This window comes from Leuresthes tenuis, unplaced genomic scaffold (assembly GCF_036924035.1).
Source record: "Leuresthes tenuis unplaced genomic scaffold, fLeuTen1.0.hap1 SCAF_17, whole genome shotgun sequence".
Lineage (NCBI taxonomy): Eukaryota > Metazoa > Chordata > Actinopteri > Atheriniformes > Atherinopsidae > Leuresthes > Leuresthes tenuis.
The window spans coordinates 6,209,508-6,236,825 of NW_027325371.1; the positions used below are offsets into that span (position 1 = coordinate 6,209,508).

Sequence of the window (27,318 nt, forward strand, 5' to 3'; positions counted from 1 at the left end):
TGAAAAAAGCACTCTGTAATCGTTCTGTATGAGTAAGCGCTTTGAGTGGTCAACTAGATTAGAAAAGCACTATATAAGTACAGTCCATTTACCGTTTACTTGATCTGTGCAATACCACAATTTTAGTGGACTTCATGTCTTTAGCTTATTTGGACCCTGATATTTTTATTGAAACCAACTAAGAAGGTTATAAATAAAATCTCACTTCCACCTTCCACTACCACATTTCACATATCTGGATAGTGGGGCTGGATAGTGTAGTAGTAAGTAGTAAGTGTAGTGGTAAGATTGCCACCTTTCATGTGGGAGACCTTGGTTCAAATCCCCTGCATGAAAGGCACTGCCACCAGTAGGGGTCCTTCGGCAAGACTTCCTTACCCTCCCTGCCTACCAGTGTAAGTCACTTTGGATAAAAGCATCTGCCAAATGCATACACATAAACATATCTGAAACATTTGGGGATAACTTTATCATAAGCCAAACATGTATGTTTGTTTTCAAACAACTGATAGCAAAATCAATGACACCAGATGTGAAAATGATTTTCTGTGGTGAAGAAAATGAGGAGCTTGGGTAAATGGTTTACTTTTGAAAACTGAAGGACTCAGTGACATTTAAATAGTGACAAAATAAATGAATAAATAAATTGATTAAGATGAATAAGTTCAGAAGGAAAATAAATCACTCTTTAATGGATATGTACTAAAACTCCCTGTTTCATTTGGGATAGTGAAACAAAAAGGTGGAATACTACTGATCTACTGCTCACTGGTTTGTTACTTGTCTCTTGTTTCCATCTTCTGCACAAGTTCAGAACACCCAAAAGTCTGTCATCCTTGCATTAGTTAATTTCAAAGCACTGATGGTCCCAAAAGATATTACTGATCATCTCTCCCTATATGAGGCAGGCTGCAGCTTGAGGTCCTCAGGCAAGGTTCTAGTTCAAGAATATTAGTGGTTTATTCACTGTTTTTGCGTTTATGAGACGATGCTTCTTCTTTTTGTTGCTTCTTTGTTTAGAATAATTAAAAACTGAGGTTTTATTATGTAAATGATCAAGTTTAGTTGCATCTTTATCATTTTAACCTCAGTTCTTTAAATTGATCATGTACTGTTATTAACATCTATTTGATGCCACATTTGTTGCCTTTTGTATTTCATACTTCGTATCCATTGCTCACTGTATGGAGTTGGTTTGTTTTTTAACCTCGTGGAAATTACAACAGTTTTTAAAGGATGCCACACGTTAAGATATTTATTGATTCATGTTTTTTTGTTCCTTCACATTAACCAGTAAGCCTCATTTACATTTGTGTATCCTGCAGAAATGCTTGCGGTTTAACCCAGATGCCACAGTGTGGAAGGCCAAACAACAGGTGCTGTGCTCCCTGACCGAATCTCTGCGTGATGTCCTGAACTATGGTCTGTTCCAACCTGCCACAGACGGCCATGATGCCAAGTTCTTGGAGGAGGAGAGGCTGCTCAGAGAATACCCACAGTCCTTTGAAAAAGGAGTACCATATTTAGAGGTACTACTCCAGTCTTCTATTGACACAAGCAGCAAAATACTTTTGAAATACTATGCACAATGTGAGGTAGCCTGTGTGCCAGTGTGTCCTCAACATGTCTCTGTTATTCTTTTGTACAGCAAAGACAGACTCTGATGTATCTCAGAAAGAAGCATGAAATAAATCTATAGTATATCGAGAAACTGTCAGGAGAAAATGTGCCTTTTTATCTAAGTGAAATGTCAACTACTTATCAAATCTGTGAGGATGTTGAACAAATGTTTTACTATTTATAACTAACTGATGTAAAAGCCTCAATGATATCTGCAACCAGCTGCTGATTTCCAAAATAGGAGCGACAGTCTACTTATAGCATGAGATTCTCTTTGACAGAGGAGAGTTTGTGTCCAGCATTTCCTGCTCACATCCAAAAATATTTCACTACCACATGTTGGAATAGAGCTACTGTAACTGTCCATTGAGCTGTTTAAATTAGGATGTATAAACCCACAGTTTATGAATGGAATTTCAAACCCACTTCTTAGAGGAGTAGCACTGAACTATGTTGTTTCCCTGATCTCTTAAATTCCACACCAGCTAATCTCTTATCAGCCTGTACAGTCACTTTCTTTTCATACTACATCATACTCAGTGGAGGCTCTGAACCATTTTTAAACTTCTTTCACATGTCTTGCCTTTTGTGGAGCAGAGTAGAAAGCTTGTGTCGCAAACCAGATACAGCTTGTCTCTACAATCTGCAGGCCCCATTTTGTGGATCTAGGCCAAAAGCTGAGAGAATTGAGGACAAAGGCCCTCTGTGCTGAGATTAACTCCTTGTTTCCCTTCTCTTTTTTCTGTCTCCGTTTTAGTTCCGTTATAAAACCAGGGTTTACAAACAGACCAATCTGGATGAGAAGCAACTGGCCAAGTTGCACACAAAGGTATACAACCCATGTTCACAGCCATGAAATGTGCATTGCATTCATGTGCAATGTGCTGGCACAGCCTGAGGGAATGAAAAACACTACTGTACACTATGCATGTCTTTGATTTGAAGAACATTTATTCTTCTTTTCCTTGATTCTTAAGTTCTGCCTCACTCTCTATTCCTGTACTTTCTGTCCACATGCAGGCCAGTTTGAAGAAATTCATGGATTACATTCAAACCAGCACGGTGGACAAGATGGGCAAGTTCTTAGACAAGGGCCTTGATCCCAACTATCAGGATGCTGACACTGGTGGTAAGGAAAGCTGCAGATGTTTTACATCATCACCTGTTATTTTCTCCAAAGGTTTATTTATCTGCTTGACACTGTGATCACTGCCTACACATGAAGAGCTTTTTGAAAACACAATTCACAAAGTGCTTCACAAGGGCAAACCATAAGATGAAAATGGTTGGTGATATGATGTCATACAGAAGGTCACTGTAAGGCACTAAACATACAAACAAAGGTGTATTTCCAATTCTGCCTCCTCATGCATCTAAATTAGCACTGAGTCACAGCAGTTAGGTGACTTGAGGCTCTGTGGTTTAAACTTAGTATCTAAACTATGTGAGAGCAAAAACCTCCCCCTCTGTTTTCTGTCCTCAGCTCTGCAGTATGTTGGCTTAACACTTTGTGGAGGATCTGAGCCAGTGCTGTTCACAATTTGGTGGCTTTTCTCAGATCCTGTCCATGATTAGTGGGTGCAGCAGACGGCTCATTTACAGTTTGGGGTGTTGCTCCGTGCCACTCCAGCTGTTCTTGGAGCAAGTGTCAAAACACAGAACACAGCCTGTAATCAGGGGTGTTAAACAGACTCCCACTACTAAACACTGGGTGGCAACAGAGAGCCCCGACGAACCCACCTCAATAACACGCTGTACTCAAAAAGTATAAAATAAGTGTCCACCTGAAAATTACTCTTCAGGGGCTTTGCATTTTTATGATATGCAGTGCTTGCAGTCTAAGGATTGTGGTGAGGTATTTTTCACTGGATAGAGAATGAAATGGAGTTGCACCTCTGTGTTGCGCTGCTCCACATTTCTCTTTTATTCAGAGGATTTAAAGAGATAGAGGAGAAATGCATATTGAGCTGGAGAATGCAAAACTTTCTTCCTGAAGCTGCTTTGTAAATTCTTGATTCAGTAGTAGACCCTTGTGTCTGTCCTTCTTTTTTTTAGATTTATAATGTTTTGGTATTTTATTTATAGAACCTGCTGTAGGTTTGCTGTCAAACGTCCTCAATCCATGGGTTACAAATATATTTTTTAAATAAACAAAATACATAAATACAAATATTATCATTATGGCATGATACTAAACTGACCCAAGGAGTGAGTGCGAGTGTGCATGGTTGTTTGTCCCAGCACCCTCCAGAAACCTGATTTGGATTAAGCGGGTATAGAAAATGGTGTTCATGAGCAATTAAAGTAGCATGGGGATGCGCAGGCAGGGAAAAGATGAAAGACCTTTAGAAAAGTACGGTCTGCTGAGTTACCATTCTTAACACTTTTTACATTTGATCTGTCTGTCCCCCTGATACCTTCTATCCACGCTTTCTAGATGCCTCACAGTGAGTGCCTTTAATAACACATTAAATAATTCTGCCAGGTTCTGCTAGGAGGGGATATTTTTCTAACTGTCCCATGAGAACATCCTGTCATGGTAACTTCAAAAGAAGTGCAGTCAAAGCATTCTTGCAAATTATTTCAACCAAAGATTTACAAAAGCTTATCAAAGATAATAGCCCACAGTTGTTTTCGTCTTTGCCAAAAACAAACAAAATAACTCTTGTTGCCATAGCAGCGAGCACTCATCAGTGTTTTTGCTGGAAAATCTTTAAATGTTTAGATAGGGAGCAAGTTTATTCTTGCAGAAATGTGCTATATGCATGTTAAGACTGTTGTGACACTGCTTTTTTTTTGCCAGAACACTGGCAGGAAACTAACATTGCTTACTGTATGGAGCCAATATACAAAAGTTAGTCTCAAGGGAAACTTTTCCCCCCTCAAACATTCTGGAAGAAATTAATATGAAAAATCACCTGCTCCACTCCAATTCATAATAGTATATCCTTCTTCATGTGCACCCTTATCTGTTTTAGTATACAGCTAATTTTTTACTTTTTTTAACTGCCTGTTCCTGTACTCTATCTTAAATTGCCTGCTGGTCAAATCCAGATCTCTGCTGCATTTACAGTTAGTATGAAACAGTACAAATCAAAATGAAATAAAACTCTGTTTTACTGTATTTGGAAAGAAAAATACGACTTTCATGCCTGATAACTTGACCAAAAAGAAAGAACATAGTAAAGTAGATGAGCATTTTTAATTTTAAATCATTTTCTGTTTCATCTGCTGTAAGAAAGCTGCTATTCTCAAAGACTCCGCACATAGAGCAAAAAAACTGAGCCATGGCCAATAAAAATAATGAAACTATTGAACAGTCCCTCTGTTAATGAACTTTGTATTTGTGTCTCTGTGTGTCGTCCTTAGAAACTCCTTTGTCCCTGGCAGTGCAGTGTGAGCCAGGTGGAGGTGAGGCCATCCGGGTCCTGGTAGATGGAGGGGCCCATATTGACTTCCGTGCCAAAGATGGACTCACACCGCTACACAAGGCTGTTCGAGGCCACCACCATACAGCCCTGCTGGTAAACACTCAAACACGTTTGTGTCCTTTCATAGAAATGCTGTCATCTAACTGTAAAATAAATAATAAGAAGAAGAATAATGAGTTCACATACTATAAGTATAAGTAGAAAATTCTACCTACACCATTGTGCATATGTGCATAATGGCTATGTGCCCTGAGACTGATACAGTATTATGTTTTTTTGTGTTACCACATAAGTAAACAAGCTGAAGACTGAACAAACAGACCTTCCCACTCAGCAGTCCACACCCACCCACACAGAAAATGCACACGAACAAAGAACAAATTGCCTGGTTTTAAAGGCCTGTGGCACATTTGCATTATAGACATTTGTCCAGATTTTCAACTCCCACATTGCAGAGAACACAAGTACCTGTGGAGGAGATGCTAATTCAGCAGGAGATAATTGTGTGTGCAACATAGGAAGAGCACAGGTATTCCACAAAGGAAAGACACAGACTTTACATCAGACTCTCAATGAATACGTACATCCCTACACACAAGACTACAAATCCCCCTCTTGATTTGATTTCCAAAATATTCTTTGAGCGGAAACTGGAAACCACTTTAAGATATTTAGTTATCTCTTTTTGGGTGAAATAATGTCATGTACATATGCTTTAACTTCACGCTCGTCTCATCCTGCAGGTCCTCCTGTCTATGGGTGCGTCTCCAGACTACAAGGACCGACGAGGGCTGACGCCACTCTACCACACTGTGCTGACAGGGGGCGACACCTCCTGCTGTGAAACACTGCTTTACCACCGCGCCAAGCTGGGCATCAGGGACGAGAACGGCTGGGACGAAACACATCAGGTAAGACTGGGTTTAATAACTCATGTTTATGACTCGAAAGAAATCTTGAGTGGGTCTTTTAGGGGGTTTTCAGAGATTTTTCACACAATCTAAGACAATATTTCATAATAGACTGATCTTGTATAGCAATGCACACGATCTCCATGTGCTCTGATATTTGAAGCAAAATGTTTTAGTCTAATGGGTTTAGTGGTCTATTTTGGCTTTGTGATATGAAAAAAACAGACAAAAATGTATTTTTCTTTTGTCTTAGACAAGTGTGGATGAATCCCTTCTTCTAAGCGTACTATGTGTTCCAGTGTGTGTCTACGTCAAAACCCATTCATGCCATGAAACACTACACCTGTCACCCTTCATCTTGCCCATCCCACTTCTGTGGCCTCATATCACAGCTGTGAGGGGGACAGGCAAGGCCAAGAGGACAAATAAAGGTATCAGCCAATCTGTGGATCAGCCAGCCAGCCTGTTCATGCACACTTCATCAACATCTGTCTCTGCAGCTTTGTCAGTCATGGTCCATCACATAATCTGTGTGTGTGTGTGTGTTGAATAGTAAATGACTTTAGTCACGAAACAGAGATTTTCAGATTTGACTAAACAACAGCAGCAACATTTTTACACTCTTTAAAATTGTGTATTTTCTTCTCACATATTAAAGTGATCTATTTTTTGTTAGGGTGGGACCAGTTTTGCAAATCTCCAATTGATTACACAGACATGTAATTATTTTGTGTACGTGTCCATGCATCCAGACAGGTTTTTGCTGTGGATGTCTTGAACTGAAAACTGAAAGAAAGAATATGTACTATTGTGTTCAGTTTTGATATTAAATCACAATGCGGCTGGATGTGTGTGGCCATATAACAAAGGTTCGTATTGTTCTAGCTCTCATTACTATTGGATCTCACTTGTGTTTTCTCGCTTTTTTTCACCCTTTGAGTTTGGAGGTGGTGTTAATTAAATCTGGTGTCCCTTTATAACTCTCACCTTGTGCCTCTCGGTGTCACTCTCCTTTCTTTATCTTGTTTGTTTATTTCTTCTCTTTATGAAACAGCCACATGAAACTTTCCTCTTTTGTGCTTTGGTGCATCTTATTTTCTTTCTCACATTTTTTGGCGCACCCTTCTTTTTTCTTCCTCCATGTTGATGCACAGGCCTGTCAGAATGGTAACTCGCAGCATCTGGAGCACCTCCTCTTCTACGGGGCCGATTCTTCCTCCCAGAATGCCTCTGGAAACACTGCCTTGCACATCTGTGCTTTATACAACAAGGTATTTCATGGTATAGACACCAAGTTACAGTCTTATAAAGTCTACTTCTAGTATAACACATCTACTGTACTAAGATTTGTTCTTTGTATAAGCGTACTAGAATTCTTGGTTTTAGCAGACAAGAAAGCCTGAAAACATCTTCAACCGTAAAGATCTTCGTTTAAGCCTCTATGTAATGAATGTCCCGACATACACTTTTTGTCAACTACAACATGAAAAAGACCAATGAGCTATTTCATCAAATGAGAAGTTTCCTCCACATATATATTGTATTTGTTCACAACCTGAAGCTTGTTCTGTGTAATAATAACATAAAAAGTACAGGGAAAATTTTAAACCGAGAATACATAAACAAATTACTCGAATTTACATTAAATGTGTGATTATATACATACTGGTTTACATTTAATGTACAATAATCAATCCTGTTTGCTGCAGGAAAGCTGTTCACGGATTCTGCTCTACCGTGGAGCAAATAAAGACACAAAGAATAACAGTGGTCAGACCCCTTTTCAGGTAAGGCTTGAGTGCCTGGCTGGGTAATCATGCATGTCAGGAAGCTGTATGGTGTGGTGTCATATTAAGTTAATGCAGCAGAAAATTCCATGGCCTAATTTCACTTTAAACCATGTTTGTGCTGCGATGCACACAGAGGTCCCAGGTAGCATGTGACCCCTAAATCTGGATGCATTAAGTCTGTCAATTCAGGAAAAGCCAGCTGAGATAATCTGTTGTTTTCTCTTTCACATACACACAAACAACAGAAGAAACAACATGGACACAGCATCAGGTTGGCTGGATTGTGTATTGACCTGTGTCGCTTATTAAAAAAGAAGAAAAAAGCATTTGCGCAATAATGGAAAGATAGTGGAAACATGTATTCACATGAGAGCACTTAGACAATTTTTCTGTATCATTCTCTGTAAGAACACGGTAAATTAATTTGATCTAAGTTGTACAACTTGGAGCCATCCCAGAGTAGTAGTTAAGTATTGAGTTTGAATCAGAATTATTCTAAATTTAAACAAAAAAAGTATTAAATATGTTTATCTAATTTTCTTTTACAGCAACAGTCCACATCAATCAACATCCCTGTAAACATGCCAGTTTTAGCCAAGTGGTTGATTTTTTTTCCCTTGGTCAGGCGCCCGCAATCCAATAGCCATTCAAATCAATCAATAAAAAAAAAGAATAAAAAAAAATGGAACAATATAGTACAGAAGAAAACAGAAAACACACGTCAGAAGCTGAATTGACAGCACAGACAGTCTAACATTAAAACATTATGACCAGCAGGCAACACCAGATGTGACATAATCTGATAAAGTAAAGACAAAAGAAAATGAGAGCAGACAAGGTAAAGGTGCAGGAACTAAAGCAATGTTGTACCAACGACTGGTGAGAGTTTTTGTATCAAATGTTAAATGCTCTAATTGCGAACCTCTTATTCTTATTGTGCTACTCTGTCTCCAACATTTTCTCCTGAAATATGAACATCTTAAATGAGACAGCTGCAAGTTCATTGCTGCAACAATTTAGGGATTTTTATTTTTGTTTTATTGAGCTTTTCTGAGCAAGAATAGCTGTTTTTGCATCAAGGCAACAATCTATTTGTTTATTTAAATTAAGTTCTAGATTTAGGTCACAGTCTTGTTCTCATCAAGTGTAAAATGGCCAATTTGAGGACATGCAAAGTAAGGAATCATTAACAAACAGTTTCAGCAGCTAAAATTCTTAATTTCAACATCAGACACAACTTTTTGCATCTGTGTGTCTCTTTGTTTGTTTGTTTATCAGGTGGCTGTTATGTCTGGGCATTTTGAGCTGGGAGAGATTATTAAGAACCACCGGGATACAGATGTGGGTAAGGGCTGTACCTCATGTAATGAGTATTAACATGGATCACATTGTATGTGACAAAAACAAACAGTTGAAAAAGAAAACAATTTCACACCATGAGATAAACTTGTCTTTTTCTCCTGTCTCCCTTGCTTTCCAGTTCCTTTTGTGGAGTCTCCAAAGTACGCCCCCCAGAGGCGGGAGAGCTCCCGGACGCTGACAATACCCCACCCTCACCCTTTCCTTCGAGCCAATAGCGACAGCAGCATGAATCTGCCAGACTGGATGGCAGTGCCCAACGCCCCAAGCACCAACATCGTCTCTGTGCAGGTATCTGTGGTCAATTTCAAAGAAATTCTAGATGTTTTGACAGCAGTCCACCATACTTGTGATCAGGCAGTTAAAGTTTATGACTGACACTGGAGACAACAGCTGATAAAAAGGCCTCACTTCATGGATGGATTAAAAGGGTTTTAAGTAAATTTGCTGCAAAACATACAACAAAACTAACTAACACCACATTTTGAAAGTGTAATCTCACATTTGATTTCAATAATCCAACACAAAGAAGATTTAAGGGTAGCTTAGTCAATCAAGGGATAATTCTAACTAGAACTATAAGTTGAAAAAAGCTAACCCACAAATATTGAAAAAACATAGTATAATGTAATGGATTACCTTTAACCCGCATGGTTTGCTGAGAGTGCTCTTGATTTTCTTCCACAGTCCAAAGACTTTGCACTTTAGATTAATTGGCAATTCTGAATTGGACACAGGTATGAGTGAGTGTGCATGATTGCCTGTCTCTCTCTGTGTAATCCCTGTGATGGACTGGAGACCTGCTCAGGGTGTTTTGGCGCCTTTCACCTAATGTCACCTGGAATGGGCTCAAAGCTCCCATTACCTTAAACAAGATAAAGCGGGTATAGAGAATAGATGGATAAATGAGCAGGTATGCTTCATTCTCTAAATGCAGTCTCTTATCCATCTTATCTTGGACATTTTAGTTATTACTTACACAATAACAGAAAGTAACTTCACGAAAGTCATCAGATCTCTATGTCATCTTCTTTAGGAAATCATCCCATGAAACAAAAATATTACATCTACAAAATGTATTTGTGTGATTTTACAAGCTAATTATCATGTTCGTATGAATAGGAATCTGTATATTATTGTTTTCTTTAATTTTTTGTTATAATTAATCATCTATTTGGAATTTAGAAAAGTGTAAGCTGTTAGAGCCCTTGTAATAATGATTGGCACGATGATGATGATAATGAAAAATTAAATAGCACACAAATTAGAGCAACTGTTCAGTATGAATGTATTCAAAATACTACAATACAGTACAATATGATGAGCAGTCTATTGTATGTTGCAACAATAGTATTAGAACATGATATATGTGGATGTAGCTGTGGATAAATTAGGTATATTTTCCCACCTTTCAGGGCTACAAGCATACAGGAACCCTGCGGAGCTCCAGCAGTCCCAGAGGAGCGAGGACACGCTCCCCTTCGCGAGGAAGGATTGGAGACAAGGAGGACCGGAGCAGGCAGAGTCGGAGACAGGGGTAAATGGAGAGCTGACAGCATAAAAACTCTTCCCTTTCGAAGAGCACAGTGGCTTTATTTCAGCAAGTCAAGGTTCTTATGAGACTTTCTGCTTTGAGTCTGCTAATCCTAAAACAGCCCTTGAAATGTTTTAAGATGGATTACTGGATTCAAAGTCCTCAACCTAATATCTATTTGCTGAAAACTGAAGTCACATTTTCAAGACAAGACTTGTCAGGAACAGAAGTCTGTGTAGATCAAATACAAAGCACATTCAGTAACCACTTATTCAAATATTACCACCTGTAAATGTTTTTTCATTTAAAGAATTATGGAAACACGTTGTTAAAGACAGATTCCGTGCAGAATGAAGCCATGATTTATGTAACAGTTTCAGGTCTATTCCATGTGGTCTGGTTCACCATATAGATCAGACAATATCTACAAGGTTGAAGAAAGACGAGTTTGTGGGGAAAGAGAAGTGGCAGGAAGAGGGAGAAGACCTAATTAAAGGATACTGAAGCAAACTACTTGATTTTTCTGTAGGCCTGCCCCTGCCAGCACCACTGTACAAACTGCAGGCCAGCGCAGACGCCTATACAGTGCCGTCCCAGGACGAGTCTTTGTAGCAACTCGGGCACACTCGGCACAGGGAGAGCGAGAAATAAGCTTTAATAAGGGAGACAGGGTTAAAGGTGAGTATATACGCATTTTATGCCACAGTACCCCATGTGTATGTGTGTGTTCGCCGCATCATAAACTGCATTTTGTCTGTAGGTGAATTCAGGCTCTCTGTCTGGTTAGGAGTTTGTGATTTTGTTTCATCACCTTGTACCAACATGGCTATTAGTCAGGCGCTGCTCTCTCAGGCCACAACCAGAGGCGTCTAGATGGGTGTTTGTGAAAATGAAACGAGTTCCACATGATACAAGCAGGTAGATCTGACAAGTAGAAATTACCTGAATGTACATTGAAATAAGATTTAATACAACATTTGATATAAGATGAGGTTAAACGTGCTGCAACCTGTGTCTGTTTGTGCATTTGGCATGGCCCCAATCAGTTCCTTGTATCAGCTGCTGACTGCAGAGATTTAACAATTTCAGAGGTGAGATTCAATTAACAGCTTTTAAGGTAACACCATTTAGCTAACTGATAAAGTATTATGGACAGAAAACCCGATGCTGCATTTTAATAACATTTAGTTATATACCTAGCATCAGCTAATATCTTGGCAAATATCCAATGACCATACATCTGAATTTACTAACCAAGGTTTTCTTTGCTAAACACAGTACACAGCATACAACAGAAATTTTATTCCTCCCCAAAAAGCTATTTTAAGAACAATATTCATGCTAATTTTAGCTCTGGACAGCTTTCCTTTGTTTGTTTTGTGCCTCTAACTTACTTGGAGGGATGAAAATCAGCCAGTGTGCTTTGCGCAAGCCAACCCAACAGAGTGAAAATTTAGCTAAAGTGGCTAAGAATCTGTGCAAGGCAGCAGAAGGGGTACTACAATGGCAGCACTTGGATATTCATTTAAGTCAGGTAATGTTGAGCATTACCAACTAAACCGCAGATGAATGCGCTTCTGGAGGCTAACGGTTCAGCTGTTCATCACTCTGTGAGGAAGGAGTAACTTTAACAGGTCAAAGAGTTTAAAGCCATTAGAGAAAAATCTGAAATTTACCACAGGTTGTAGGATTCATTCTCTAGGGACCACAGTTAACTGTACAAAATGTCAGTGTAGTCAGGCTCAGACGCAGATCCAACAGTCTTCACATGTTTGTAAAATGGTCATGTCCTAACATGAGTGTAAGGTCTCCATTTATGTTTGTATTTAATGTCTGCAGGTATGAATATGTGTGTGTTTGTGAGTGAGTCTAAGGTGTCGCCAGGTATGTATGTCTTGGTGAGTATGTAGGAGGTTTGCATGTTTGTGCGTGTGTCTACATTATTTCTTTTCCGTCTCTATAATGTTGTTGTCTTTTTTCTTGTGTTCATTTCTCATTGGTGTCTATGTGTGAGTGTGTTTTTGCAGTTTGTGTTTCCTTTTTTTGACTTGCTTTTGTTCCCTCCTCCCATCTTGTAGTGTTGAGTGTTGGCGAAGGCGGTTACTGGGAGGGGACAGTCAGAGGTCGCACGGGTTGGTTCCCCTCTGACTGTGTGGAGGAAGTGGTGCTTCGAAGCCAAGACAACCGATCAGGTGATCACTACTGTCTTTTTCCACACACACGCACACACACACACAGCAGGCTCATCCTGAAAAAGAAGCCTCTTAGTAGTTGATGCTCCCTTGAGTTCTCATTTCATAGAGGGCTTACATAGATTTAGCTCGATAAGCATTAGGTCCTCAACAAATAGTATTCTATTGTTTTGCTGATTATATAATAGTTTTTAACATTTGTGTCAACACCATTGTCCACAGTGATCCGTCAAATACGCACCTAAATACATCAGCCGCAAAAACACTTAATAATTCACCCAAAAGTGACTCATGCTGCCACAACAATTACAAATGCTGTCACTCAGCAATACCACTAGTGCACTGAATGTTCTGAGAGCTGGAAAACTACTCCAAGCAATGTCTGAAGTGTACCCGTGTACTCCACTTTGGGTCTAATTCATTTTATATTGCAAAAAAGACACAGCCCTTCCATTCTAAAACACTAAGAGCTCATCATGCTGCATACTATTTCAGACTACAAAAAAATTAAACTAAAAGTCTGTTGAACCCCCAAGTAATACCAACCCATGGTTCCCTTTGTATACTGCGAGCCACAGTTGTGTAAACACCACTACTGTGAGTAAATATACTGTAATTACATCTACAGTTATGAGCCTATATATATATAAAACAAATGAGATCTTAGTGTATAGATGGCATGGAAGCAGCAGACAATAAATTAGCTGAAATTTAGCTAGAGTCCTAATTGTTTGTGTTATTTGAGTCAAAATGCAGCATATTTCAACCTGCAGTGCATTTACGTAATTTAATTTGGTTCTGATCTGAAACTTAGCTGTTAAGAACAGAGTATCTCAGTGTCTGTAAAAGTAGTTGTCGCTGTAAGGAGTGTCGCTGGTGTTGTTCATTGACTCAGTGAGGTATTTATGAATATTGGGGGAAGGTAACTGAAGTGATTTATTTAATTCTATGTCAAAGCAGCGTCGGTTTACTGATATTATGTGATGAATGTGTCAAGTGTTTTGCACCAACGGACATAGTATTACAAAATACCTGTTTTTTTTTTGTTTTTTTTTACAGGATTTTTGACATTTCAGAATAACAAGGTGGCCTGATGAAAATGAGTGCCTGCAGCTCTGTAGCTTTATGTTAGTGCAGGGTGCACAAAGGAGAAAATAATAAAGGAAAGGACTTAGTCACCTGGGGGGGTGAAACAGGCTTTTTTCTGTTTGTTGTGATCATTTGTTTCTGGCAGAGCATATGAGCATATGCAGCTGAGGATGGGCAAACATGACCAGAACTGCTTCCTTTTCATGTTGTTTAATTCCAGACATTTTCTTTCCCTATGCTGGTTGCCTTGTTTTAGGAGAAAAAATGCAATGTGGACATTTACTTTCAAAACATTCTCACCCATTGATCAAAATGGCCAAAAACCTTGAAAAGCTTTTCAAATGAGAGTGATATGATTGAAAAGAAGACAGGATTTTAAAAAACTAACTAAAGAATTGAATTATCTTTTTTATTGCAGTAATTTAACCTGTTTCCTGAATTAGCATGTATATCCATTATAGCATTAGTGTTTAGTTATAGGTGACGTGGGGAAAAGGTCACCTGTAGGGTTGAGATGGTGGCAGTAATTGCATTAATGGATTTAAATGGTAATTGTCAGAGCAGGCTGACATACCTGTGTTTTTGATTTTCAGAGAGTCGTGGAGAACGAGCCAAAAGGTTATTTCGCCATTACACTGTGGGATCCTACGACAGCTTTGATGCGCCCAGGTAAGAGTAGCTAATTGAATATCCCCCACCTCTCCGTGAGATCAGCAGTCGCAGAACAGTGCACTGAACAAATGTCATGCAAATCCAGTTGTGTGTGCATAATCTTATTGCAGTGGACTCATGAGTGAACCACTGGTACCAATTGACTACTCACAAGACAAATGGCTAAGACCACAGGGCAGTGATACTTAACATACCAGAGGAGTATTTTAACTGAACACAAAAGCACTTTTGGGAACTTGCACTGACAAAGTGGCATTAAGATACTGAATCTACATGCTCAGTGTAATATGAGAACCAGAATAATGTATCTCATTCTGCTTACAGTTCTTGACAATTTTGGTATGGCTACCACTAGTTCAGACTATCGGTCGCTGAACAGTTCTCCTCATGAGATCAGGGTTTATGTACTTTGCTAAAGTGGATGATGTGACTCGTACATCCTCCCGACTGGAGCTGGAAGTCAAACAGACAGTGTTTTCATTTTGACCCCAGTGCTTCACTGTTAGTATACTGCACATGCTGGCAGGGGATTTGTTTGTATGGTAACATACTGTATATATCTAACCAGATACGATGATTCATAGGTTCCAGTGATACTTTGATTTGTGTGAAGTGATGAGCTGTGAGGGATTCATACAGCATGATGACGATGAGTGAGGGATCGCTACCTTTAGTTTAGAGGCTGATCTGCCTGCTTTTATCGTGGAATCATTCTCAGCCTTGTTTTGACAAGCGGGTTCATTGAATTTAAAATGAGCTGACAGGTGCATTTTGTCGTTTTGGATTTTAGCATAAATTCCTTTAGTCATAGATTTTATTTTGGGCTCCAAGGTATAGAACCATTTTGCTCAGTTGTATTTTTAAGGGTGAGCTAAGTTGGTTCTTTCAGGCAACTGATGATAAAGTCTCTTGATGATTAAGTCTCTTTGTGTTGAGCAGTGTTATAAAACCACCAGATGCATTACTGCCCTCAATGGCCAGGCAGTCTAAGGTAATGCATATGTATCGCTGTGCCCTGGGACCAACCACGAATAATCCCTGAACATCAGCTGAGATCATTGGGTCTTTTTTTGGCTTTATACAGCAAGTCATCCACCCACTGCAACTTAAATCAACATCCAGTCTTACACAGCTATTACTTCTTAAAGGGCAACTGATTTTTAACAGGTTTATAATCAGTGTTAAAATGGGATGAAGTTTATTTGGCTTCCCTTCATTGTGTCGGTACTGATTACCTAAGAAGGAACAGTTCATGAGCATCCTGATTGTTTTTGGATTTTATGGGGACTAAAGCCATGGCCACATGTGTAGAAGTATTTTTTGGCCTCTTACCCACATACAAATACAGCCCTATGTTACTCAAGAGGAACCTTAAAGAAAACTCATCAAGGTGAACATTTTCCAAACATTTTCTGAAACTAGACTCTATGATCTTTACCATAAGAAAATGTCCAGAAACCTGAAGAGGGTGTTTACAGATGGCAGAGTCCTTATTTTCTACCAAAGTAAAACTCTGACTTTATGGGAGCAGGATAAGATGTGCTTTGCATAACCAGAATACTATAAAAATGTGATTGTATTCAGGATATTTGTGTGAATGTAAAGCAGCTTTTTGAACATCTTCATCTTTTTCTATTGACACACAAGCCCTCGGCTGATTTTGGTTGTGTGACTTCTCCTAAATGACTCAGACTAATATATTTTTTTAAATGTCGCCATCATGATAAAATCACTTTAAAGCAAACTCATTTCAGTGTCTAGTCCATTCCAGTGACTTGGACCGAGCAAAGTAGATTATTTACAGAAATTAAGTCATAATTATTATTCATATTATTATTGTTGTCGTGTGTCATTTATGCAAATGATTCCTCAACTTTTACTGTTAAGTTCTGTTTTGTTTTTAATGTATTTTTCTCTATATCACTGAGCTCCTTTAACACACTCATATGCACACTATAATATATTATTTACATGTTTTTTTATCCACGGGGACATTTCATACAAGCGACACAGTTAACCAACTCACACACATATTTTCACTCACATGGCAGCACACACATCATTGATGATTAAAGCCATGTTACTGTATAGATGGAGTCTGAGACTGTTTGTTTAGCCAGGCAGGTGGGCACAGCTGACTCAGAGCCGCCCTCACATGGACCCACTTTCACAGCCTTTATCACTACATGTAATATCTCACCTATTCCTCCTTCCATCCCTCTATAATTGGTCAGATCTCTCAACCATCTCTGCATCCCTCCCTCGCATTCTATTCATCACTGTACTGTGAACCCCCCTGTACTTTTTAATTTTCTTTCTATCACCATCACTTCCCTGTGGTGTCTCCATCTGGAGGTCAGACAGTGAAGGGCACTCAAGAAGTAGAGGAGGATTGGAAAAATAAAGGTAGTTTGTGTTTGCAAATGGAAGGGATGGCCATAATTAAGCATGCAACAGGAAACAGTTAGAAAATATTCAGCAGGTTAAAAGGTAGATGCTATATTGAGATTTACTGATAAAACAGCTGTCAGACCTTTTTTTTTTGGCGGATTTATTGACACTGTAATGATTTTGTAGAATATGATGATTATGATACAATATGTCCTTCTTCCAAAGTGTTTCTTAAAGCGAGAAAAGCCTCTAAAACAGTATCAAGGTTATTCTATATACTGTATATTCTATAATCTATACTTACACATGAGCATTTGAAATCATTAACCCGCTGGGGTCTTAGCCGTTATGACGTCATGCGATCTGATCACGCCGGTGTAATCATAGACCTCAGAGGGTTAAATATAATCTGTACATATTGAATTAGTTTGGCATAAAAGATAATTTTGATCCCTTTTGATAAAATATGACATATAGAAATAGATAGTTTAGATCTTACTTAAACTAGAATATTTTGCTCCCCTCTAATCGTTCATATCTTTAATCATTTATATGGTTTAAATGGGTGAGTTATATAATAACATATTTCAACATACAACGCCCATGTCAGGCTGCAAACTTGTTTATTTCTGCTACAGCTTTGCATTTCAACAGGATGGTAAGTGGTGACTGAATCATTTTTGGAGCCAGCAGAAGAAATGCAGTTTAAAGCAATTATATTTTCTCACAATTTGATGTGTTGCTTAAGGAATAGCACCAGTGGTCTAAGGTCCTTTTATCAGCCACCTTTAAACTGTTGGTCATACCAAATCATAAATGGATCAGTAAGATCAAAAGCAATAGTGTGTTCTATCGCCTATGAATTTAATTTGTTATTTGAAAGAGGAATTAAATATTTGTTTTTCCAGTTTAAAAGTTTCACTTAAAAGCTGGTTTCATCCTGTTGGCAGGAATGTCTGAGGCTGATTACAATGAGTGATTGCTGCGTTGATCTTTTAATCGCTTTAGAATAAATGTCTCATATTATGAACATATGTGCTCTGTTTCCTGCATTGGGTCTTACCATGGCATAAGGTTCTTTTGTGGTCCAATTCAGGTCATCCAGTCGGCTGTAAAATGAGAATTCTATGGTGGTGCATAGCTCAACTGGTTGAGCAGGTGTCCCATACACAGAGGCTGCGGTTACTCGATGAAGCTGGCCCGCGTTAGAGTCCCAGCTTGGTGCGCATTGCTGCACGTCTTCCCCCACTCTTCCTTTCCTGTCTACCCACTGTCGATTAAAAGCCACAAGTGCAAAAAAAAAACTATTTAAAAAGAGAAATGTTTGAATATTTGGATGCTATCAAACTTCAAAACATATCTGTGACTTGTATTTCAGGAGACATTACCAAACAAATCAAATTATTAGTGACTCTTGTGTTCTTGTTCATTTATCTTGCTGTTTTCCTCTGTTTTCTTGAGATTTCTTATTTGCAACCTGTTTTTATGTGACAGAGTGTCATCCCATTTGTAAATGTTCTTTATGTCTTTTCAAAGTGATGCATACTTTGCTGGTGTTCCCTTACAGTACACAAAGCTCTTTGGCCTTCCCACATCCATTTAAAAAGATTCACTGTAGTGGAAATTGTAGGGAAAATATTGCACAAAAACTTGAAAACTTTGCATTTTGTTTTATGCTCTCTATATTTTAGAATATTTAATTTCTTGACCCTTTGGACTTTCAGTGTAAAATAATGTCATTTGTTAAGTTCATCCTGCCTCCTCTGCTTGGTCTCAACCTCATTTTCTTGCTTGCTTTAAACCCGTTAGAATGATGAATCCAGCTTTTCACAGAAATACCCTGTTGTCAGCTGTACTGAACAACATGCATCTTACATCATTGTCTGGCCTCGGGGGATAAGAGCCAAGTGGATTAAATTCATATTTAATTGTAATGTTCCAGCTATAGTTAGCAAAAGAGTGTATGTGCCAGTTCAAAGCTGAAATTACTTAGAAATTGTGCCTTGAATAGGGCCCAGTTCCAACTTTCTGTGGAAATATAGACAACATGCTGTAATAAATGAGGTTACTAAGGTTATGTGTACGTCTGCTTGGTTTATTACTGTTGATGAGAAAGCATTACTTGCTAGTACCGATATCTTACAGCCTGGAGTGCTAAACAGCCCCTTGCTCCCTTTTGGGATCAATAAAATAACTATAACCATATATAGAGAAAGCTGGGATGTTATTGGTGTGACTGGACAATACAATCCTTATGGTTGTGTTGCATTAAATTGCATACAAGAGGCCCAGGTTTCGTTTAGAAGCAGCGTACTAAAACACATGGTATTATATAAACTCTTGTCACTTGCAGTCGGTTGAATGACAACTAGCATGACTGTGTGTCCTTAGCCAACGCACGTACATGCAAAAACTAACCGTTCACCAATGTCTCGTTAAAGCCTTAATGGTCAAACTTGTTCAGGAGCTCCTTCTTGTTCAGGGTCTGACTTCGGTTCGAACTGATACGATTGCACTGTTCTGTTTGAAACATGATCAGGAGCAGCTGTCTGTCTCAAGAGAGGCACATCCCTGGAAAGACGGGGGCGGAGAAAGAGGTGGAGTGAATGGCTGCTCACTTCCCCACTCCCCACCCCGAAAACAGCCTCGTTGGGTTGTAGTTTCAATAGGGGTGAGAAGACTACTGTTGTGCTTAAACTAGAGATACATTGACCAAAGCATGTCTCCTACATTTTAGACCTCAGGAAATTGTGCCAACTTGTTAATGAAGGGTGAAATATCTAAATTATTTCTCAATAATGCAAAATCTTGTGTTAAACCGTGATGACGAAGTTACAGGGAGATTATGTATTGCTGGTCTCCTGAAAAGCTCATATCACCAAAAAATGACACTATTGATACTTATTAAATGTACATTATCTGTATGGCTGTGACATACTCTTCTTTGGAAGAATATATATACATTTCATGGAGTATTTCTGCAGCATCTGCAAGATGCTAGTTAAAGAAATTCTTACAAATAGAGATTAAACACATAAAGAATCTATGTCATTGCATTGCCACAGAGCAATAACAGAGCAATTGTACATGATCTGATTGCTGCTGCCAGCCCATAACAAACCACTCAAACCAGGACGAGCAAGTACAATAGTGCATCAAAAAGATGAATTCATCTCTCACAACATAGCCATTTGAACTTTCATGTTTCCCCAACTTGTTCCACTTTAAACCTGACTTTTGGTTTAAATTTCCAAGAAACGAAACACACATTAATCAGAGTGCAAGTTCAGGTTTGTCTATGGTTCAGTTGTGGAACGATGTGAATAAAGCAAGGACACATTTGGCGAACACGCAGACAACATAAAACACATGATCGTTTGGACCTTCTGTCAACATTTGCTCCACCCAGCACAGCTCTCTCTGCCATCGCACAAGCGTGCACACGCGTACTGTACACACACAATCACAGTGGTGTAGCCTGACATGCAGGGAGGAAAACAAAAAGGCACAGATATGAGAAGAGGGAGAACAAGAGCTGTGATCGTTCTCGAAGGCAGGAGGGATTTGAGAGGATGACAGAAAGAGAAAGCAAGTGTAGAGAGGCAAGGAAGATGGAGGGAGGGCCAGTCGACGGAGAACAATTTCGACATACGTTGAGGAGGCTTTGACTGAGAGATGATGTGAGTGCCTTTTTGAGAGAATCTGCCGCTCTCTCTCTCTGTCCCTCTCTCTGTCCTCCTCCTCCTTCCGCCACTCATCTGCCAGCTGTTTCTCTGTCCTCTCTTCTCATTCTGTCTGCACCCCCCCCATTGCTCTACCCTCTCATTCATGCTTTGTTTACAGCAAACGAAAGGATGGAGCATGTGTCTGTGTGTCACATGTTAGAGGCTGGAAAGATGAGGGGAAAAAATTGGTTGGATAATGTTAGGCATGATTTAAAGGCACATGGGGTCAATAATAGCTCAAAGATCCTCCACGGGGATCTTCGCAGTCAGATTTACTTTGCTGTGCAATATCAAAACCTATTCTTATTTTCAGGGTGTCGCATATTGCTGTTTTGTTAAAGCTGGTAGTGTCTCTGAGATACGTGTTGCTGTGTCACAGCTGACTGCATTATCTGACTCGATAAGCAAATACTGTGCAATTATCAAGCAACAAAGTCTCCACGATGAGGAAGGGGAGGTGATTGAGCATTCAAAAGTCATTCAGCTTTTTATCGTGTTTTCTCCTAATTTTACTCCAAACACACACACTGAGAGTCTCAACTGACAATGTTGCTTTTTCTATTTTGCGCTCCGATGTTGTGTGACCTTTTAACCAAAAGCTTTGGTTTAAGTTTGGCATAGGCAACACAAAATGACAGCTTAAGACACCAGAACTTCTTAAAATGTTGTGTCTTGGCTGAAAGTAGATGTTTTCAACGCTTGAGGTCTTCACACTGAAAAACAATGCTTGTAGCCTGTCTGACACCAAGTATTTCTGACAAATGATAATTATTTTCATTTGGCAGGATTTATCATTGACATTTAAGAGCCCATATGCTTATACACTTTCTTGATTTTATTTTCAGGGTCTACTAGAACAAGTTGGCATTTTTTATTGTTTAAAAAACAAAAACTTTTTGTCATATTGTACACTGCTTTTTCTGCAGTACCTGCCATGGCTTTTTACAGCCCTGCTACCCTCCTCTTCCTTCCTCTCTTACCCTGTCTTCCCCCAGCTGTAGGTTGCAGGGGATATGGATGGTCTTTAAGGCCCTGTCTGGGCTTACTGATTGGTCAAAAATGGCAGGGTGAGAGGCAGCTGCAAATTTCACGTTTGAGGCATGCCAAATAGGCTCTGGGCAAGCGATTTACAGATGTGTTACATGATGAGGTCATGGTCTAAAAAGGTTAGACTGCTGGTGTGCCGTGGTGTATTTTTTCACAGTTAATAACTCCCTCTGAGGTGGACTTTGGGTTTATTGATTTGCAGACCTTTTACAGTACATGCGCCCAAAAATCACATTTCCTCTTTGATACCCTTTTTACGACAAAATGATTCCTCATTTTTAGATTTTTAAATTTTTGTATTCATTTTTCACTCATATACATTCTCTAACTTTGACAAATACAAGAGTTTTCAAATGATTTATAACTGCCAAAGTACACTTTAACTACTGCAGACTCAGTCTGATAAGCTAATTTGAATCCATCCATCCATCCATCTTCTATGATCGCTTATTCCAATTCAAATTACAAAAGCTGGAACTAAACTGGAAGTAAACAGGCTTAAATCATATGTCTTTTCAGTGTCTTGAAAATCCCCACCGTCGCCATATGAATTACTGTACAGCAGACATCCATTGTCAATAATGGGAAATCACGATAGCACTGAAAAAGTGGAGTTAATCCATACTCTAACTGTCCATAACACTATAACCACCCTAATAATGAGTGGATCTTCAACATGCTGCCAAATGAGTTCTGACCAGTCAGGGCGTGAATGAAGAACATCCAAGGATGTCCGTGACTGTCTGGTACCATTACCTTAGAAATAAATCCTTTCAGCTCTGTGGATTGTGGGGAGGGGTCTTTATGGATCGGGCTTGCTCCCCATCAGACTCCATCAGATTTGTGTCTACAGTTTAGAAGTGGATTGAGCACCTCAGACTCTTTGTTATGTTCTTTGAACGCATACCCAAGCGGTTTCCATGGGTCCCGCTGGCTGTCTTGGTGAGGGAGGCTTCTACTGTGGGGGAGTGACTGCTCCGCAGAAATGTAGGTTACAAGTGTCAACATCCATGTGAATGTCAGGATGCAGGTTTTCCAAGCAGTACTCTGCACTGTAAGACATTGAGCACTGTTACTCACTTTACCTGTCAGTTTTACAGTTTCAGTGTTGTGGCTGATTGGTGTGCATATAAGCTGTAGAAAGTAGAGTGACAGAATACATGAAGGGGAAGAGGAGCGTAAAGAAAGATGAAGATGTGTGTGCATTGATTGCATGACGGCTGGCTTGCCTGAACTGTACAGTATATGTTTGTGCATGAAGCCCCATGTGAACAAACCCAATCACCTCTCACTCTCTCCCTCCTTCTTTAAGCCACCATCTTCCCCTTCTTCTCCCCCTCTTCCTCCTCCTATTTTCTCTCTCTCTTCTTCTCTCTGTGTCGCAGTCACAGCTAACCATCTCAATCCCTCACTCGCTCTCCCATTCCTCCTTCTCTCTGTCTTAAGTATGAAGGGGCTGGAAGAGCTCGGCCCTCTCCCTTTCCCTTCTTCCATCTCTCTCTCCTCTTCCTCCTCTCCTCCTCTCTCGCGGCTCACGCTCGCTGCTGTCTCACTGGAAGACGAGAAGGAGAAGGAGCAGGAGAAGGAGGAGGAGGAGAGGGAGGGGAGGAAATGGCGATGGGGGCATGCAGCGAGGAGGATCTCTCCCTCTCCCTCTCCCTCTCTTCTTCCTGGCCATCGCTGGGCCCTGTGAATAGGAGCGTCTGGTTCATTTACAGGTACCTGCCATGGCTTTTTATACCCCCCTTCCCTCCTCTTCCTCCCTCTCTTACCCTCTCTTCCTCCTGTTGATGGGGGAAATAGGTTGTGGAGGGACGGATGCATGCATGTGTACATCATGGATGGCAGAGCAAGATCGATTAGATAGATTGACAGATGTTGCAAAGCATGCTTGCAGACAGATGTGTTTGATTCAGTGTGTGTGCACGATGTATGTGTGTGAAGATGACGAGAGCTGCTGCTGCTGCACAGCCCGGTGTATGAGCAGTGCAGTCGTTCTATGTTTCGCTCTATGAACATGTGAAAGTGTGTCGTTTTCTTTCCCCATGCTTTGATTTGCTCTCTGAACAAATGTCCTCTAGCAATGCTGCGCTGGCAGAAGAGATGCTTGCTGCTCTTGCTGATGTGCAGGTTGATTGCGTGTTTGTTTGTCTGCATGTATGCCAAAGTGTGTGTGTGTGTGTGTTTATGTGTGTATGGAAGGATGGCGTGTTTGCTGCTGTCCATCAAAAACAAAAAGGTATGGTTGGTAAATGTATTCACCTCTATTGGCTAGCTGATATGTGTTTTATTTTCCAGTTTTATGTGTGGCATGTGTATGTGGGTTTACCAGCGTGTGCGTATATGTGAGTGATAGGGAGAAGGATACTGCCGACAGAAAGGAAACGGCGCATGCTGAGGGAGTTTTAACAATGCAGCATGCATGACAAGTTCCAGCTTCTTTTTGACACCCCTATAGACTGCTTGGCTAGACCTGTTTAACGCCTCGCCTTTCAACTTATGCAGTATGGGACACACTGCACACTGTCCTGCATTGTACACTTCAATTGCTTTTTGATATCACCGCTTAGTGGCAGTACAAGGTTAGTGGCAGGATTATCTGAAATTGTTGTCCGCAAAAGTTTACCTGATGACCTGAATCTTTTTGACCTCTCCAAATGAGAGTCCCTCAGAGACTGAAAACTGCTGTCTACTTGAAGTGAGAACACCTTCCAAACATACATGGAAGTGTTAAAGAAAATAAACTGCAATGTGTTTTATGAATAAATAAAGTGGTATCTCACATTTAACAAGTCCATTATACATACCATGAAAGCTCTGTTTAGCTGTATAAAAAACAACCAGATGGCTGACAATAACTGTTTATGGATGGTTTACTAATTTACACACTAAAAAAAATTCCCTTGACTCTGACATAGTATATTCCAACTCTCTGAAGACAAACACTGCTAATACAACCCCATAATATGACTACCACTGCTAACACAAACGCACACTTGAGTGAGCGTAGGATAAGTGCAATATGATCTTCCTACATCCAATATCTTCCAAACTCATCATAGAACAAATTCCACAGTTGTTTCCTCAATGATTTGTTAAAGCCATGGAACACTTTGCTTGGTGAGAGTCACTTTGTTGTTTTGATTGATGGCTATTGAGTAAACGGTGTTGCTCAAAGGTTAGCTGAGGTAAAAGCTGCATTTTTCGCTGTTTTAGTATCATTATGCATAATGAACATTGATGCAGGTGGATTAACAGAGCTAGGTAAGAAAGTTAAAAGGCACTGTTTTGTTTAAATACCAAAAAGTCAAGGTCATTACTTCTGAGACTTATTAGTTACACCAGTGATGGATATTATACATTTTCAATTGAAAGACACTTCCCTGGTTTTATTTTCAGCACCTGTAACTAACTAACACTGCCAATAGGGTAAAGTGCAACATTTTGATGTTGGTGGTTAGGTTTTCTTGCTTGTTTGGTGCAAACAAGTCATTTTCATGGTTGTTCAGCTCAGTAAATCAAGTAAGTCTTGTAACTTGAGACTCAGCAGGCTAACACCAACAGAGTGAATGTGATTCAGATCTGCACTTTACCAGTATTTGGTCTAAAAATTCAGGCGATTCTCATTTAAGGGAAAACAGTAGAGTACTAGTGTTACTGAGTACATACAGTATGCTGTGTGTTAATTTGTTCACTTGGTCCTTCAGAGCATTTAGGATCTGAGCTGCGTTGCAGAAATGAACAAAAGAATACAAGTATAAAAAAGTGACTGAGACAGAGAGGCTCTCACAGCTTATGGAGAGAATCACACACATAATAGAGTGAATGAAAAGGATCACAAGGGGGAACTGTGATTAGAGAACGAAACTTACTGTATGATCAGAAAGACACACAGGGACGGAAGAAGCCAGTGTAGAGAGCGGTGTGGAGAAGCCATCAAGAGGGGAAAATTTAAAAAAGAAAAGCCATAAAAGAGAGAAAGAGAGGGATGAACAGATGGAGTGGGCTGGGACTATTTTGGTGCGCAATGGGATTATCAGCATGTGGTTACAGTGTGTTACAGCTGATACCATATGTATGTATGTATATATATATATATATATATATCTGACTCACCGCTTGACTGAATGACTGTTTGTATAGCTTTTTCATTCATAACAAGACAAGCATCCCTGATATGTATGTGATAGCGATGATGCCATTCCTTAAACCCAACTGAAGTAGTTTCAACCCACCAGGTAATGTGTGTAACATGTCCGAGCTTTAAGAAAAGCCTCTTACTATGAGTTAACACAACACAAATATGTATTTTTCAATAAATTCCTTCTGAAGCCTGCTTGATGGACTATCGCAGATGGATTTTTATATTAATAGTGTATATACAGTGACGAAAGAATCACTCTGATTTTCTGCTTTAGTTAAATACTTGTGCAACATTGTAAAAATGGTCAATTACAAAGAAGTCAAGTATTTAAAATATAAGATGCAAAATATACCTCAGATGTCAAAAGTTTAAATTGCTCAGACGACTGATGTATTGCTAAGAAAGAGGCACTCAAATTACCATGATAGATAGATAAGATTGAGCACGTTTTCATACAGTTCATATTAAGTTGTTCCCAGACATAGAATCTGGCCTCATCAAAATGGTGCAAGTTTGATCTACTCTAATGTTTGCTTAACTTTGAACTGTTAAATAGACAGTTACTTACACATTCATTTGAGATGCTCAAAAGGGAAATATCATCTTGATAATCCACTCACAGTCTTCTGAAACTAAACAAATACCAAGCCAGGCAGAGCTTTCACAGTGGGTCACAAGAAAAGTTGGTTTGGACCATTGTTTAAAACTGGAAAATCTTAAGACAAAGATAAATTTAGGGGACAACAATATTCTTCTCTGAAAATAGAATGACCTGGGTAAAGCACCTGATAACAACTTTAGCACCACATGAATAAATGTGCATATCACTCCAAGGCACAAACTTCCCACCTGTTTGTTTCAGGGTAGAGGGAGGGGAAAGGATCTGAAAATGATTGAAACAACCAGGGAGCTTAAATACAGAGGAGAGTGATTGGTGACTGAACAGCAGCTGAGGCAACTCGACACAGGTGAAATGAGTGGAACTAATAAACAGATAGTTAACATGAACCCTACATGAATAAAAGCAGAAGTATACTGATGACCTGATAAACAAAATCCCAAATAAAGAATAGACATGAGTCAAACGTAATAAAAACCCACGACTGGACAGCAAACAGGAAAGACACAAAGCCTAGAAAAACCAAGACAAAACCAAACCAAAGTACACAAAAATCCACAAACCCGAACAGTTTGTGCCATAACACAGAAAGAGAAAGTGTATTGTGAGTTCCACCTGTGAGCATGCAGCGCCTGTTCTCTGCTGTCAGTGACTAATAGTTTACCATTACATAGCTTGGCTCTGCTGTGGACCTGCCCAAGTTTCCTTGCGTCCAGTTCTAGCTGTTGCTGAGGCAACAAGCAGCACTATCATACTGTATATAGCATCTCTTACTGAGGGTTCTGGTAGAAACT

General features: G+C 39.6%; 1 protein-coding gene across 1 annotated transcript in view; it reads left to right on the plus strand.

Annotated features, from left to right (window-relative positions):
* shank1 (SH3 and multiple ankyrin repeat domains 1) overlaps window positions 1-27,318 on the plus strand; it is a 75,815-nt gene that overhangs the window by 31,884 nt on the left and 16,613 nt on the right. The window contains exons 3-15 of the mRNA XM_072368226.1: window positions 1,326-1,529; window positions 2,378-2,449; window positions 2,641-2,749; window positions 4,990-5,144; window positions 5,795-5,962; window positions 7,117-7,233; window positions 7,672-7,749; window positions 9,031-9,097; window positions 9,233-9,402; window positions 10,527-10,648; window positions 11,175-11,323; window positions 12,724-12,837; window positions 14,520-14,595. Coding sequence (XP_072224327.1) covers window positions 1,326-1,529; window positions 2,378-2,449; window positions 2,641-2,749; window positions 4,990-5,144; window positions 5,795-5,962; window positions 7,117-7,233; window positions 7,672-7,749; window positions 9,031-9,097; window positions 9,233-9,402; window positions 10,527-10,648; window positions 11,175-11,323; window positions 12,724-12,837; window positions 14,520-14,595 — 1,601 coding nt within the window. The remainder of the gene's footprint in view (window positions 1-1,325; window positions 1,530-2,377; window positions 2,450-2,640; window positions 2,750-4,989; window positions 5,145-5,794; window positions 5,963-7,116; window positions 7,234-7,671; window positions 7,750-9,030; window positions 9,098-9,232; window positions 9,403-10,526; window positions 10,649-11,174; window positions 11,324-12,723; window positions 12,838-14,519; window positions 14,596-27,318) is intronic.